Source organism: Penicillium cosmopolitanum, assembly GCF_028827165.1.
Source record: "Penicillium cosmopolitanum strain IBT 29677 chromosome Unknown utg000003l:1.0-3747932.0:1.0-3751027.0, whole genome shotgun sequence".
NCBI classification, from domain to species: Eukaryota; Fungi; Ascomycota; class Eurotiomycetes; order Eurotiales; family Aspergillaceae; genus Penicillium; species Penicillium cosmopolitanum.
This window is the reverse complement of record NW_026622673.1, coordinates 2,579,518-2,591,351: the sequence shown is the minus strand read 5'-3', so window position 1 is coordinate 2,591,351 and position 11,834 is coordinate 2,579,518. Positions and strand designations below refer to the sequence as shown.

General features: G+C 47.2%; 4 protein-coding genes across 4 annotated transcripts; all 4 read left to right on the top strand.

Annotated features, from left to right (window-relative positions):
- Window positions 1-3,480: 3,480 nt before the first annotated feature.
- On the top strand, window positions 3,481-4,601 carry N7509_001019 (nitronate monooxygenase; the record flags this gene model as incomplete). The annotated part of the gene is made up of 3 exons (XM_056625656.1): window positions 3,481-3,538; window positions 3,643-4,073; window positions 4,326-4,601. 3 exons carry the CDS (start codon window positions 3,481-3,483, stop codon window positions 4,599-4,601), a joined length of 765 nt encoding a protein of 254 aa, XP_056494238.1.
- Window positions 4,602-5,402: 801 nt separating this feature from the next.
- Window positions 5,403-6,826, top strand: N7509_001018 (RNA-DNA hybrid ribonuclease; the record flags this gene model as incomplete). Its single annotated transcript, XM_056625655.1, has 3 exons — window positions 5,403-5,610; window positions 5,740-6,316; window positions 6,370-6,826. The coding sequence occupies 3 exons, from the start codon at window positions 5,403-5,405 to the stop codon at window positions 6,824-6,826; spliced, it is 1,242 nt and encodes a 413-aa protein (XP_056494237.1).
- A 535-nt stretch (window positions 6,827-7,361) lies between these two features.
- N7509_001017 (putative Na/H antiporter) lies at window positions 7,362-9,274 on the top strand (the record flags this gene model as incomplete). The annotated part of the gene is made up of 4 exons (XM_056625654.1): window positions 7,362-7,479; window positions 7,555-8,228; window positions 8,296-8,378; window positions 8,434-9,274. The coding sequence occupies 4 exons, from the start codon at window positions 7,362-7,364 to the stop codon at window positions 9,272-9,274; spliced, it is 1,716 nt and encodes a 571-aa protein (XP_056494236.1).
- A 752-nt stretch (window positions 9,275-10,026) lies between these two features.
- N7509_001016 (metallophosphoesterase family protein) lies at window positions 10,027-10,998 on the top strand (the record flags this gene model as incomplete). The annotated part of the gene is made up of 1 exon (XM_056625653.1): window positions 10,027-10,998. One exon carries the CDS (start codon window positions 10,027-10,029, stop codon window positions 10,996-10,998), a length of 972 nt encoding a protein of 323 aa, XP_056494235.1.
- Between the last annotated feature and the right edge of the window lie 836 nt (window positions 10,999-11,834).

Below are 11,834 nucleotides of genomic sequence, written 5' to 3'. Positions count from 1 at the left end.
ACGACGCCTGAATCCACGAGTGCCTTGTCAGAACACGAGCCCGGACTTGCAACCGGTCTGGCACCCCCGGATGTAAAGGCAGACATCGAAAATCATCTCTCTGGTTTCAGTCCAGCTGAAATTGTCGCCAAATACCTCTCAAACTTACATCCATGGCTTCCAATAATCTCAGATTCGAGAACATCCAATGAGTTCTCGATCTCGTGGGAAGACACCACAGTGGAATGCGCCCTCTTATATTCCACTATGCTTCTTTTGATTTCCGAACCCGAAAGCGTACAAGATAACGACATCCTTTCTCCAAAATTACAGTTGGCTTATCTCTCTATCAAACGCTGGACTGTGTTGTTGGAAGCAGCTGGATTGAATTCCTTGGACCTGATACGCTCGAGACTTGTTCTCACCTTATTTGAAGTTGGGCACGGCTTATATCCAGCTGCCTTCATCTCATTTGGCGCAGTTGTCGGAGCTACAGAAGCATTTAATGATTACAGTACTAGGTACAAAGTCTCTATAACGAGATCTTTCGATGGGGGAATAGCAGGAGAAGAACGTGTGGTCACAAGCGCACTTGCGATCGTTGATAGGTTGGTTATAGCCATATACAGTTCGGCTATGAGCCGTGTCATATCACGAGAGATCTAACATTTAATCAAGATTCATGACAGCTGAAAGCAATAGTTGGCCTTCACTCATAAGGGGAAGGCCATTCCTCGGGCGACAGTCTCCAGTCTACTCATTGTCTACTGGTACGGGATGTACTCCGGATCAAGCATTCTCAAGACTATTTGAAGCATCGTCCTTATTGGAGAAAGTTCACATAGCTCTGAATGAGCCGACTAGCCAGCAGTCATTTAATATCGAAGAGTTGATGGTCATCGTGCAAACACTGAAAGCCTTCGAGGCAGTTCTGCTGCAGGAGATACCGGAAAAGGAACTAATCTACTCTGGTGCCCTTGCACTTTGTGAAATGTGAGCTCTTCCTATTACTTTTTGCCATCGCCCTAACCGTTGTTAGTGGGTTTGTTCATGCATACGATAGCGGTACAAAAGCAGATCCCGTCGATATTAATACATCTCACTGCCGAGCAGAAGCACGGAAAGCCCTGGATCGCTTACTCGAATCCAAATCAGCAATGGCACAACTGTATCTAGATGGAGAGGAAGACATTGATTTCAAGATTCTTCCACCATTTTTGACATATCTGGTATACAGATGCGCAGCCACGGTGACGGAAAGGCTTCGCGTTGGCGAGGAATCTCTATTTAATTTCAGAGTTTTGAAATATCTCAGAGAGTTTCTGGCTCTATTGAGTCAACGATGGTTTGCAGGAAGTAAGTTCATCTTGGAGGACATTTGGGGGCTCCAATGCTAAATAGGAACAGGACGATACTTAAAGCTGCTGGATGAAGATACTACTCCTCGCATGATGAAATCGATACAATGAGTACGAACAAGAATTGGAACTGCTAAGTGTTTGGGCAAAATCAGCCAGTTAAGAGTGATAATATGCTTGGGATATAAAGAGAAATCTGGAGAATGGCATGGTATGTGCATGCGTTGTGGTGCGTAGTTAAGATGATGACGTGAGGAGATGACAGAAGCTTCTGATTTATACGATAAAATGCGTGTCTTAATTAACAAATTAGCTGAGAGCTATATAGTCCTCTTAGTGCCCAGCGCTGTAGATGAGGCTCCACTTGGACTTGGAGACATGGGTAGTGCGACTTTCAATACCCTCTGGACATTTAGTGATCGTGCCTATATCTGGGTCTGTCTATTTCATCCAAACTAAATAAATAACTAACTAAAGAGGTTCCATATGCTTGTTAATAGTAGCCTTGCGTTCATGGAAGCAAGCGGGATGCCTGTTGGCATCTCTCTTGTGGTCCTTAGATTTCGCAATCAGCACCTCTTAAGAACGAGCAAGGTCCTTAGTGATGCTGTTGTGACGGAAGATTGCGGGAAGCTCTAGATATTCTATCATCGCACCTTCTCTGCAAAGGTTAACCATTAAAGAATTGGACTGATGGGACTGATGATTGATAATACTATCAAATTACCCAAATCTTCGCAGACATTCTGCATAAATATAAACTGCTTGCTAAATACCGGACAACCTTCATGGAATGATTTGGCATACAGGACCCGCTCCTTGGGCCATTTTATTCTATTTGCATGAACGGGGCGCAAGCGAATCTTCAACGCGATATCGTTAAAACAAAGTAATCATCGCCAGGAGCTGGTTATGTTGCACGTAACAACTCTTTCAGCGTACAAAAGGTAATAAAACCTTATACACTTACTTACTTTTGCGGGAGGCCACGTCAGCTGCGTTGGTCAATTAAATTGATCTTCCTAGTTTCATAAATAATAACCTGTGGTTGATATCTGTCCTATACCCAGCAGGTGCAGGATCCTACTACGAGACAATTTGTCGGCCGGGACTCAATAAAACTGCGCAATTTCCTGTTTCTTGGAGAATTCAATTCTCGATGGGGCTATGTTTATGCGCTATAGTGCCCAGGTGAAATTAGAGTAGGTTTGGAAATTTACTATTGTTGCGGCATGAAACAAAAATAAAGCGAGTCCTGCGGCTCTAGTCCCGGAAGATTTTTTTAACTTGACGATAAATCAGAGGTGCCAGTACTAGGTACCACTACTGTAGTTAAACAACTGTGGGCCAGCCAGCATAAACGGTGGTTATATTATCAGACATTCTTTTGCAACCATGGTCCCCACGCTGTGAGTTTACGGTAGTAGTAGTTTCTAACAACGTCTGGGAAGAAAAAAGACTGCAAATTTCTCGATAAATAATCAAGAAAATAAATAAATCAAAATGGCAGCCATTTCAACGGAGACTAAATAGTCGACGAAGTGTATGTTAACTACAGGACTTGGCATTTTGTAGTAGTGCCAGATAGCGTTGGGTTATGTAGCACTAATCGGTGTCAGTCTTCATCAAATAAGGTGCTATAGTCAAGCTGGTTAAGATGCCTCGTTGTGGTCGATTACTGTCCTATAGTGGACAGTAGCAATTTCCAATTCCGAGGTGGCCCCGGTTCGAATCCGGGTGGCGCCATATTCGTCTTCTTCTTTTTGTATTTTTGATGTTCCCCCTGCGGAGAGGATGGATACCGGGGGGCATCGCGATGGCGATGGGAGTCATTTTTTTTCTTTGCTTTGCCCAAACTAACCCCAGCAAGAAGATAATATCAAAATTCACTGGCATTCGTCTTAAGCACATAACTAGGCCACCCATTTACCAAATCATATATGACAGCCGTATGATATAAGAGGGGCGGGACTCCCGGAGTAAGTACCCCACCATCATCCTAAGACCTCATTACTACTTTTCTCCTTTTGAAATATACTCGCCGAGAAGCGTCACAAGCAGCAAAATGGCAGCAGTTAAATCACCAAAGCTTCTGCAGAAGTGGTTTCCCCACACAACTAGTCCCTTCATCGCAAACGCCCCGATGCTCGGATTCACGGATTGCGAGATGGCGAACGCCGTCAATAAAGCTGGTGGTCTAGGTATGTTAGATATCCGAGTTTCCGTTAAGATAATCACGAAGAAGACACCCGGAAGCCAAAATACGAATTCAATCTAGATTATTGTTAATTAACCCACTTCACAGGCTTCATCGGCGGCGGCTTTGACTTCAAGCCCGAATCAGCACAACTGGTCGAGCTAGACAAAACCCTATCAAAAGCCCGTTCAATTGCAGGACTCACATCTCCGACAGAACCCCTGCCTATTGGTGTCGGTTTCATCACATTCAGTCCCACAGGCTTTGAAAATGCCGTCACTATCTTGCAAAAGCACCGAGTAGCCGCAATCTGGCTCTCATTTCCAAAGGCAGATATTGACCACGGATCTCTCGTTCGAATGATCCGAGACTCTCAGAAACAGAGTGACTGGGACACTAAGGTATTTGTACAGGTTGGTACTGTACAAGCAGCCAAAGAGGCCATTGATGAGGGCGTGGATGTTCTCGTTGTGCAGGGTACTGATGCGGGTGGGCATCAATGGGCGCAGGGGGCTGGTCTTATGTCACTTCTGCCGGAGGTGCGTGATGCAGTGCGTGCGAGGCCTGCTTCTGAGAATATTGCTATTTTGGGGGCTGGGGGGATTGTTGATGGGAGAGGGTGTGTTGCTGCTTTGGGGCTTGGTAAGTGACACGCCGGTGGTTTGCTTGATGTTTAAGTTTCTGGGCAAAGATTAACCTTCTATCAAATAGGTGCTGATGGAGTTGTTATGGGAACAAGAGTAAGAAGAGACTGTACTGCCAGAAAAGAGAGACAAGCTGACCGGATCTAGTTCGTCGCAACTGCAGAGTGTCCTGCGCCAGAGCAGATAAAACAGACAATCGTCTCGGCCACCGACGGTGCTATTTCGACGGTTAAATCGGTCCAGCATGACGTCTTTCAATCCACTGATGTTTGGCCCGCGCAATATGATGGCAGAGCTGTGATTGGAGTCAGCTATACTGATTCCCAGTCGGGTGTTACCAACGAAGAGGTTATCCAGCGGTATAACGATGCTAGAAAGATGGGACAGGACCATCGACGAACAGTATGGGCGTATGTGACTTGATCATGATTACCAGCGGTGAAAATTATAGCTAACAAATTTCATTAGTGGTGCTAGTGTTGGAGTTATTGATGCTGTGGTTTCTGTGGACGAGCTGATTAAAGGTACACAGCAACAAGTAAAAGAGGTCGCGGCAAATGTTTTGGCAAATATCTAGCTCTAGGATTATTTAAATGCCTTCAAGATAGTTTGAATTGCATGCTGAATTAATTGCGCAAGATTTCGCCTGAGTTGTGGGCTTGAAAATGCCCTTCTCCAAGGTGTAGGTCGATGTGGATGTACATCTATAGAGAATAAAAATGGTATTGTTAGAGGGAATTGAAAATTAGGAGTAAACTGACTGTCCAGTCTCAGCTGGATATGCATTTATTTGGAGAGCTTAATTATTTTTTCAATTTGCTGAATGTTCTGTTTCAGTTGCTTCCCACTGCGACAGTCCCAATTGGGCAAGGTCTCCCCCCCCCTCTTTCGACTTGACTTCGACCCCCCCCCCCCCCTCGTTGCCTTCAGAACCCCCCCAAAGAGCTCCCTCCTCTCTCTCCTTCGTTGAATAACATCTCCACTATCCCGAAGCACGGGATCTTCACAATTTACCGTCCAGTCCGGTCTTTAGCTCCCATACTGGGGCTCCGAAGTTTCCTCTTAAGCTGTGGCCCGCGATTCACTGCGCGACCCTGGATAATTCGCACTGGGTTGCAACCGCGACAGAACGTCCAAACCGGACAGACGCGATCCCACGCCTCTCTTTCATTTCTCCCCACAATATCCCTCTACTCGGGAATTCACGACGACCGGACCGACTCCATGAACGAGACCACTCCTTCGCCTAGCCCGGCGCCCGGGCCGAAAGCTTCGCCGCGTTCACGACCTTCTGCCTCGCCGGCTGCGGGCACAAAGCGCAAAAGAACCGGCGGTACAAAATATTATGCTGTCAAGAAGGGATTTACACCAGGGGTATATGAAGGGTGGCAGGATTGTCTAGCTCAAATTACAGGATTCAAGGGCGCAATCTGTAAGTGCTGTCCCTCCGGGCTCGAATGTTCAATGCAGCACTGCTCTCGAAACCTCTCAGAGCTCTCTCTCCGTGAATCTACATCCTGAAAATAAATAAAAACTAACGAACCCACGCGCAACATTACAGTCCAATCATTTCTCACCTATGAAGACGCCAACGCGTTCCTGACAGGCGGCAGGATCAGCGGAGCTTCCGCGCAAAGCTCCGAGCCCAGATTCTACGGCATTCAACGTGGTCGCGCGCCCGGGGTATACACAGATTGGGCAACAGCGCAAGAGCAAATCCGCGGTGTTACAAGGCCGCGATATCGGAAATTCTCGACGCGCGAAGAAGCAGAAGCATTCGTGAAAGCAGGAGGAGCACAACGGGTTCCACCCGCGGTCGGATTTGGAGAAGTCAAACAGCCAGCCGGCACCCATGGAGTCGAGAGTGAAAACCCCAAGGATCCAGACGGGATAGAATACCCAGCTGGAGATGGGCCGCTGCCACGCGGGGCGGAAGATGGATTCGATCCGAATGTTATGCTGGATCCGGCGACGGGCAAGCTCGTTTACAAGGACGCTTCTAAGAAGGTGGCTACCAAGACACAAGTGAGCGGGATGCCGGGGATGTTGCGCATTTATACCGATGGGAGCTCATTGCGAAATGGGACTGCGTTGGCATCGGCTGGAGTTGGGGTTTTCTTTGGACCAGGAGATTCAAGGTTTGTTTTACCCTCCCCTCCCCCCATTATCTAACTCTCCTCAAGGATGTTAGTCCTCTGACTCACATTCGTTACGCTAGCAGAAATGTTTCGGAGCCATTGAAAGGCAATCGCCAGACCAACCAGCGCGCGGAGTTAACAGCGATTCTTCGAGCTTTGGACATTGCTCCTCGGCATCGCGATGTAACTATCGTGACGGACAGTCGATATGCAATTGACTGTGTAACCGTGTGGTATAAGAACTGGCAACGCAATAACTGGATGACGAAAGACGGCAAACCGGTGGAAAATAAGGATCTAGTGGAATCGATTCTCGTGAATATCGAAGAACGAGTGCAACTGAAAGTGAAGACGTTATTCGAATGGGTCAAGGGCCATGCGAAAGATCCTGGAAATGAGGCTGCCGATCGGTTAGCAGTCAATGGAGCTCACAGAGGTGTCGCAGAGAAGGCCGAGGCACTGGAAGCCAGTCGCGACTTGCCTGATGAGCTGCTGGAGGAGGATTTCTGATATCCAATAATAGTTATGAGTAATGCCATGGAAAAAATACTGTGCCCCCACCGCTTGTTTAAACTTGTACTCGTAAACACTCTTCAATAGTGCTGGACATAAAGTTTGTAGATCTTGGCGGATGATCGGGACGCAAATCACCGCCGATGCCCGCCCGACGCAAGATTTCCCTTTCCCCTCCACAACAACCTTAGGAACCGCATCTCCGGCAACTGTGCTAAGGCTTTCTTCTCCAGCAACCGTGGCTTGGCTTACTTGGCGATCGATACTCTTCCCTATGATCTCTATACTCGCATACTCTCCTCTGACATTCCGAACTATGATTGAATAACATTCGCTTGCTGTTCCTGCCATAGCATTTTTTTGTGGCACATTGACCAAGAGGCGTGATCGTGATCTCATCCCACTCTCGTCTAACTCGCATCTGTCGAGTAACTTATTTTAAACAAGTCGAACCTCCCCAGCTTCATAGATCGGCCCATCTGCACACGAGCACGCAAGTTCGACATTGTGCCTCACACTGCAAGGGACCAATATGCCGACCCTCGCATTGATCAACTTCAACATAGTCTGCGCGACACTGGGAGGCTTTGTCTCTCTTTTCGGACTGGTCTCTTATCTTTGCAAGGAGCAATTTTATCTCTCTGAAGCATGTAAGTCGGGGAAACATCACTAACTTTACCCAACTACCCCAGCCCAGCCCAGTCCGCAGTATTAATTCAATCCAGTGATCTCATTGCTTGCCGGCGTAGCATTCTCGCCTCATGCAGCCAATTTCATAAGACCCGCAGACTACGCGCTGCACTCACAGGAAAATCTCGATGCAATCACCTTGCATTTCACACGCCTAGTTCTCGGCGTGCAGCTCGTCTCAGCCGGAGTGCAGTTACCAAAGCGCTACCTGCAGATCGAATGGCGAAGCTTATCACTGCTTCTGGGTCCCGGAATGGTTGCCATGTGGCTATGCAGTAGTCTCATAATATGGGCCATGATCCCCGACTTCCAGTTCCTCCATGCTCTGATCGTGGCTGCTTGTGTAACGCCAACCGACCCCGTCCTGTCCAACTCCATTGTCAAGGGAAAATTTGCAGACAAGCATGTCCCCCGACCGTTGCAGCGAATCATCGTCGCCGAGTCCGGTGCGAATGATGGTCTCGGGTACCCGTTCCTCTTCTTTGGCATTTACTTGCTAAAGTATCTGGGTATGAATGGGGCGGGGTATACCGGTGGCGGGGGGAAGGCTATGGGGTTGTGGTTTTATGAAACCTGGGTCTACACCATTTTGCTCAGTGTTGTTTATGGCGCTGTTACTGGCTGGTTGGCTAGGAAGTTGCTTCACTGGGCGGAAGAAAAGCACTACGTGGACCGGGAGAGCTTTCTGGTTTTCGCAATTGCGCTTGCGGTAAGTTTTGAACTATCGAGGAGATGGCTTGTCATGTTGCCTTGCTTGCTAACTACCCTCTCTCTAGCTTTTTGTTGTAGGAACTTGCGGTCTCATCGGAACCGATGACCTTCTCGCATGTTTTATTGCCGGAAATGTCTTCACCCAAGAGTATGCTATCCCTTAATCTTTAGCCCCAGGAGACGAATTCTGACCTAAATTTAAGTGACTGGTTCCGCCTTGAGACCATGGACGACTCTCTCCAACCTACTATCGACATGCTGCTCAACTTAGCTGTCTTTATGTGGTTTGGCGCCGTTTGCCCATGGCCATCCTTCTTAAACAACGACATCATCCCCATCTACCGACTCATTTTTCTAGGAATTCTCATTCTGATCGTTCGCCGATTGCCGATTGTACTCGCCATGCATAAGTACATCCATCAAATCGAGCACTTCTCACAGGCGTGTTTTGTCGGCTTCTTCGGCCCAATTGGCGTCGGTGCAGTGTTCTACCTTTCAATCAGTAGAGAGTTTCTGCTCGACATCAAAGTCAATGGCAAAACCCGTGAAGATGCTCAAAGGGTCGCCGACGCCGTGAACGTCGTGGTATGGTTCTTAGTTATTTGCAGCATTGTGAGTTTCCCGAGAAAGAATGTCCCCCCACACCCTCAATTAGTTACTTATCAGTTCTATCAGGTCGTGCATGGACTCTCTGTACCAGTCGGAAAAGCCGGCTACAACCTCCCACGAACGATCTCAAGTGTTATAAGCACAAGCATCGACGAACCCGAGCCCGTGCCTATCTCCAATTCACGCGATACGCATAGCACCGCAATTCCGCTGTCCGATGACAGTTATCGATCTCGTAAGCGTGGAATTCGTTCAACTACACCGAATCCGCCAATCTTCCGCATCGGCCGCTCGGTGATTAAACCTTCCACAAATGAGCAACAGCCCGGTGCTGGACAGACTGATGAACCGGAGCGACCGGTCAACCTTGTTGTTCATGAATCTCCCACGATTTCTAATGATGGCGTCGAGGCTTCTGAAGCTCGCGTTGTTTGATACTTGGCGGCAATGGAGTGTGGGGATTCTAGTGACCGTCACTCCCTATATTGTCGGGCTTTCGAGTCGATATCTTTTTAGATATTCATTTTAGGCTTTCTGGGCCTTTTTAGTTTGCTGATAGATTATGGCCTTTTGTTTTGCAATGTTATATAGTATTGCTTTTTATGTTGAGAGAGAGGAGATTGCGCACATTTATCTTTATGCATTTTGTTTTCGTTGAAAATATTTGATATGGTCATTGTTTCATGATTCTTACCACATTTTCAAATGACAATAGAGTAACCATTCCCAACTTAAAGGTCTAAACTTATCATTCCCTGTACTGAGATTCGATAACTACTAGTAAAATTTCTCGTTGCGACGCATGGGGCACCGAGTACCTAATAAAATACGATAGCCAGAAGAGCCATTGTAAAATACAGTAAACTACAGCGGAGTGTCCCGGCAGTTCAAAAGATTCGGTTCCAAGTTTACCAGCTCATACCGTGAAGCCCTTTAAACCCTCATAGACCGACAACCCAACTCGCCACCAACATCGTCTTCCAACTATTAGACGCAGTATACAAGCTGTGGATTCGGGATTCAAAAAGATGGTCAACCCAAAACCAGCCAAGAAAATCTTCCCAATAAAAACATTCATCTCAGACCTCCCGACAAGTCACATCTTAAAGCAAGCCCCTCCATCAGCTTCAGAAAATGCAGCCAGACCAGCCCATGGGCGCCTAGTCATTATCGGGGATATACACGGAATGAAGAAATCCCTCTCATCACTCCTAGACAAAGTCAATTTCTCCCAGCAGAATGGCGACCACCTGATTTTAGTCGGTGACCTCGTTAATAAAGGGCCCGATAGTGCTGGCGTCGTTGATCTAGTTATGAAGCTAGGCGCGAATGCAGTGAGAGGGAATCATGAAAATGCAGTTCTGCATGCGGCTGAGCAGATTAATTCCAAAAGGGATGGATTGGTGCAGGCTGGAGTTTTGAGCAGTGACAGCACTGTCCGCGGCGACAAAGACTCGAATCCCGGGCAGACCATACCGGAGAATGCCCAGCTTCCGAGTTCTGGACCCGAATTCGAACTTATCGGCGATATGGAGAACTTCCAAAAGCACATGGTTGCCAATGCCGGTCCTGATGACGTACAGCACGGTACTGCAACATATACCACCGCATTGAAACTTTCGAAGACCCAACTGGAATGGCTAGCCTCTTTACCATTAATCCTACGAGTCGAACTACCCCATGATATACCATCGCCATTAGGCGAGAATTTAATTGTGGTACACGCGGGCCTGGTTCCGAATATTCCACTGGAGAAACAAGAACCGCATTCGATAATGCATATGCGCAGTCTCAATCGTGCACCGAGTGAAGGGGACACAATAACAGAATTCCGTCCAACGGAAGACTTTGGCGAAGAAGGTTGGGTAAAGGAATGGGATTTGTGGCAGGAGAGTCAGGAGTCTAAGACGACGGTTGTTTTTGGTCATGATGCGAAGCGGAGGTTGCAGGTGGGTAAGTATACGATTGGACTTGATTCGGCTTGTTTGTATGGGCACAAATTAAGTGCGCTTGTGGTTTCGGTTTGTGAGGGACGGATTCAGCATCAGGTTGTTCAAGTTGATTGTGTTGATGAACCTGTGGTTCCGACTGTGCCTGTGCCTGTGCCTGTGCCTCAACCTGTGACTAGGAAGAAAAGTCATCAGACAGAGAGTCAATAATTAGAGAAATTTCATATGAGATTATGATAACCCTAACGAAGATGACTCTATGATTGCCATTTCTGTCGAATATCAACGTACACTGCCGTTGCAAAAGTTTGAAACCCCATGTTGACTGGTCTTGTCTCCGCCTTCAAATCACAGACAAATTAAGTAGCTACCTGAGATGGAGTAGATAGGCCAATCTATTCCATCTCAGGTAGCTAGTTGTTTTCCATTAGAACGCGGTAAATCATGGTGGGTGATATGAGGTTTCAAACTTTCGCAACGCCACTCTATCAACTTAAATCTCATTCGACCAGATACACACGTCGCGTGGCGAGGATCCTGTTCCGAAGTCCTCGGGCTGAGAGAAGAGGGCGTGTATAGAATTTGGGATGTCGTGACGGGACATATTGCTTCATCCTTTGCGGAGAAGAATCCAGCAGCACATGCAGAGACTGAGCGGGCATTTGAGGAGATTGTGAAGGATTTCTTAGGACATATGCGCGGGAGGGAAGAATTGGAGAGTCAGTATTGAAGTAAGTAGTATATAGCCCACTGGCCGAATTGATAATTTCAAGGATCCATAATGATGAGAGAGAGCACTGGGTACATGCTTCAAGTTCAGACCAGACCAGTCAAGTCGTACGCCAAGTTGTACAGGGTAAGACAAAGGCAACGCCATGCATTCGTACAGATACCATAAGGGCGATAAAAACATAAACATAAGACAAGTAGGATGCGTGGAAAAAGGCCATCGACATTCTTCGAAGCCCTCCATAAAAACAAGCAAATGGAACGGAAAGAGAGAAAAAAAGGAAAAGAGAAAGAAAAAATAACACTATGAAAGCCTG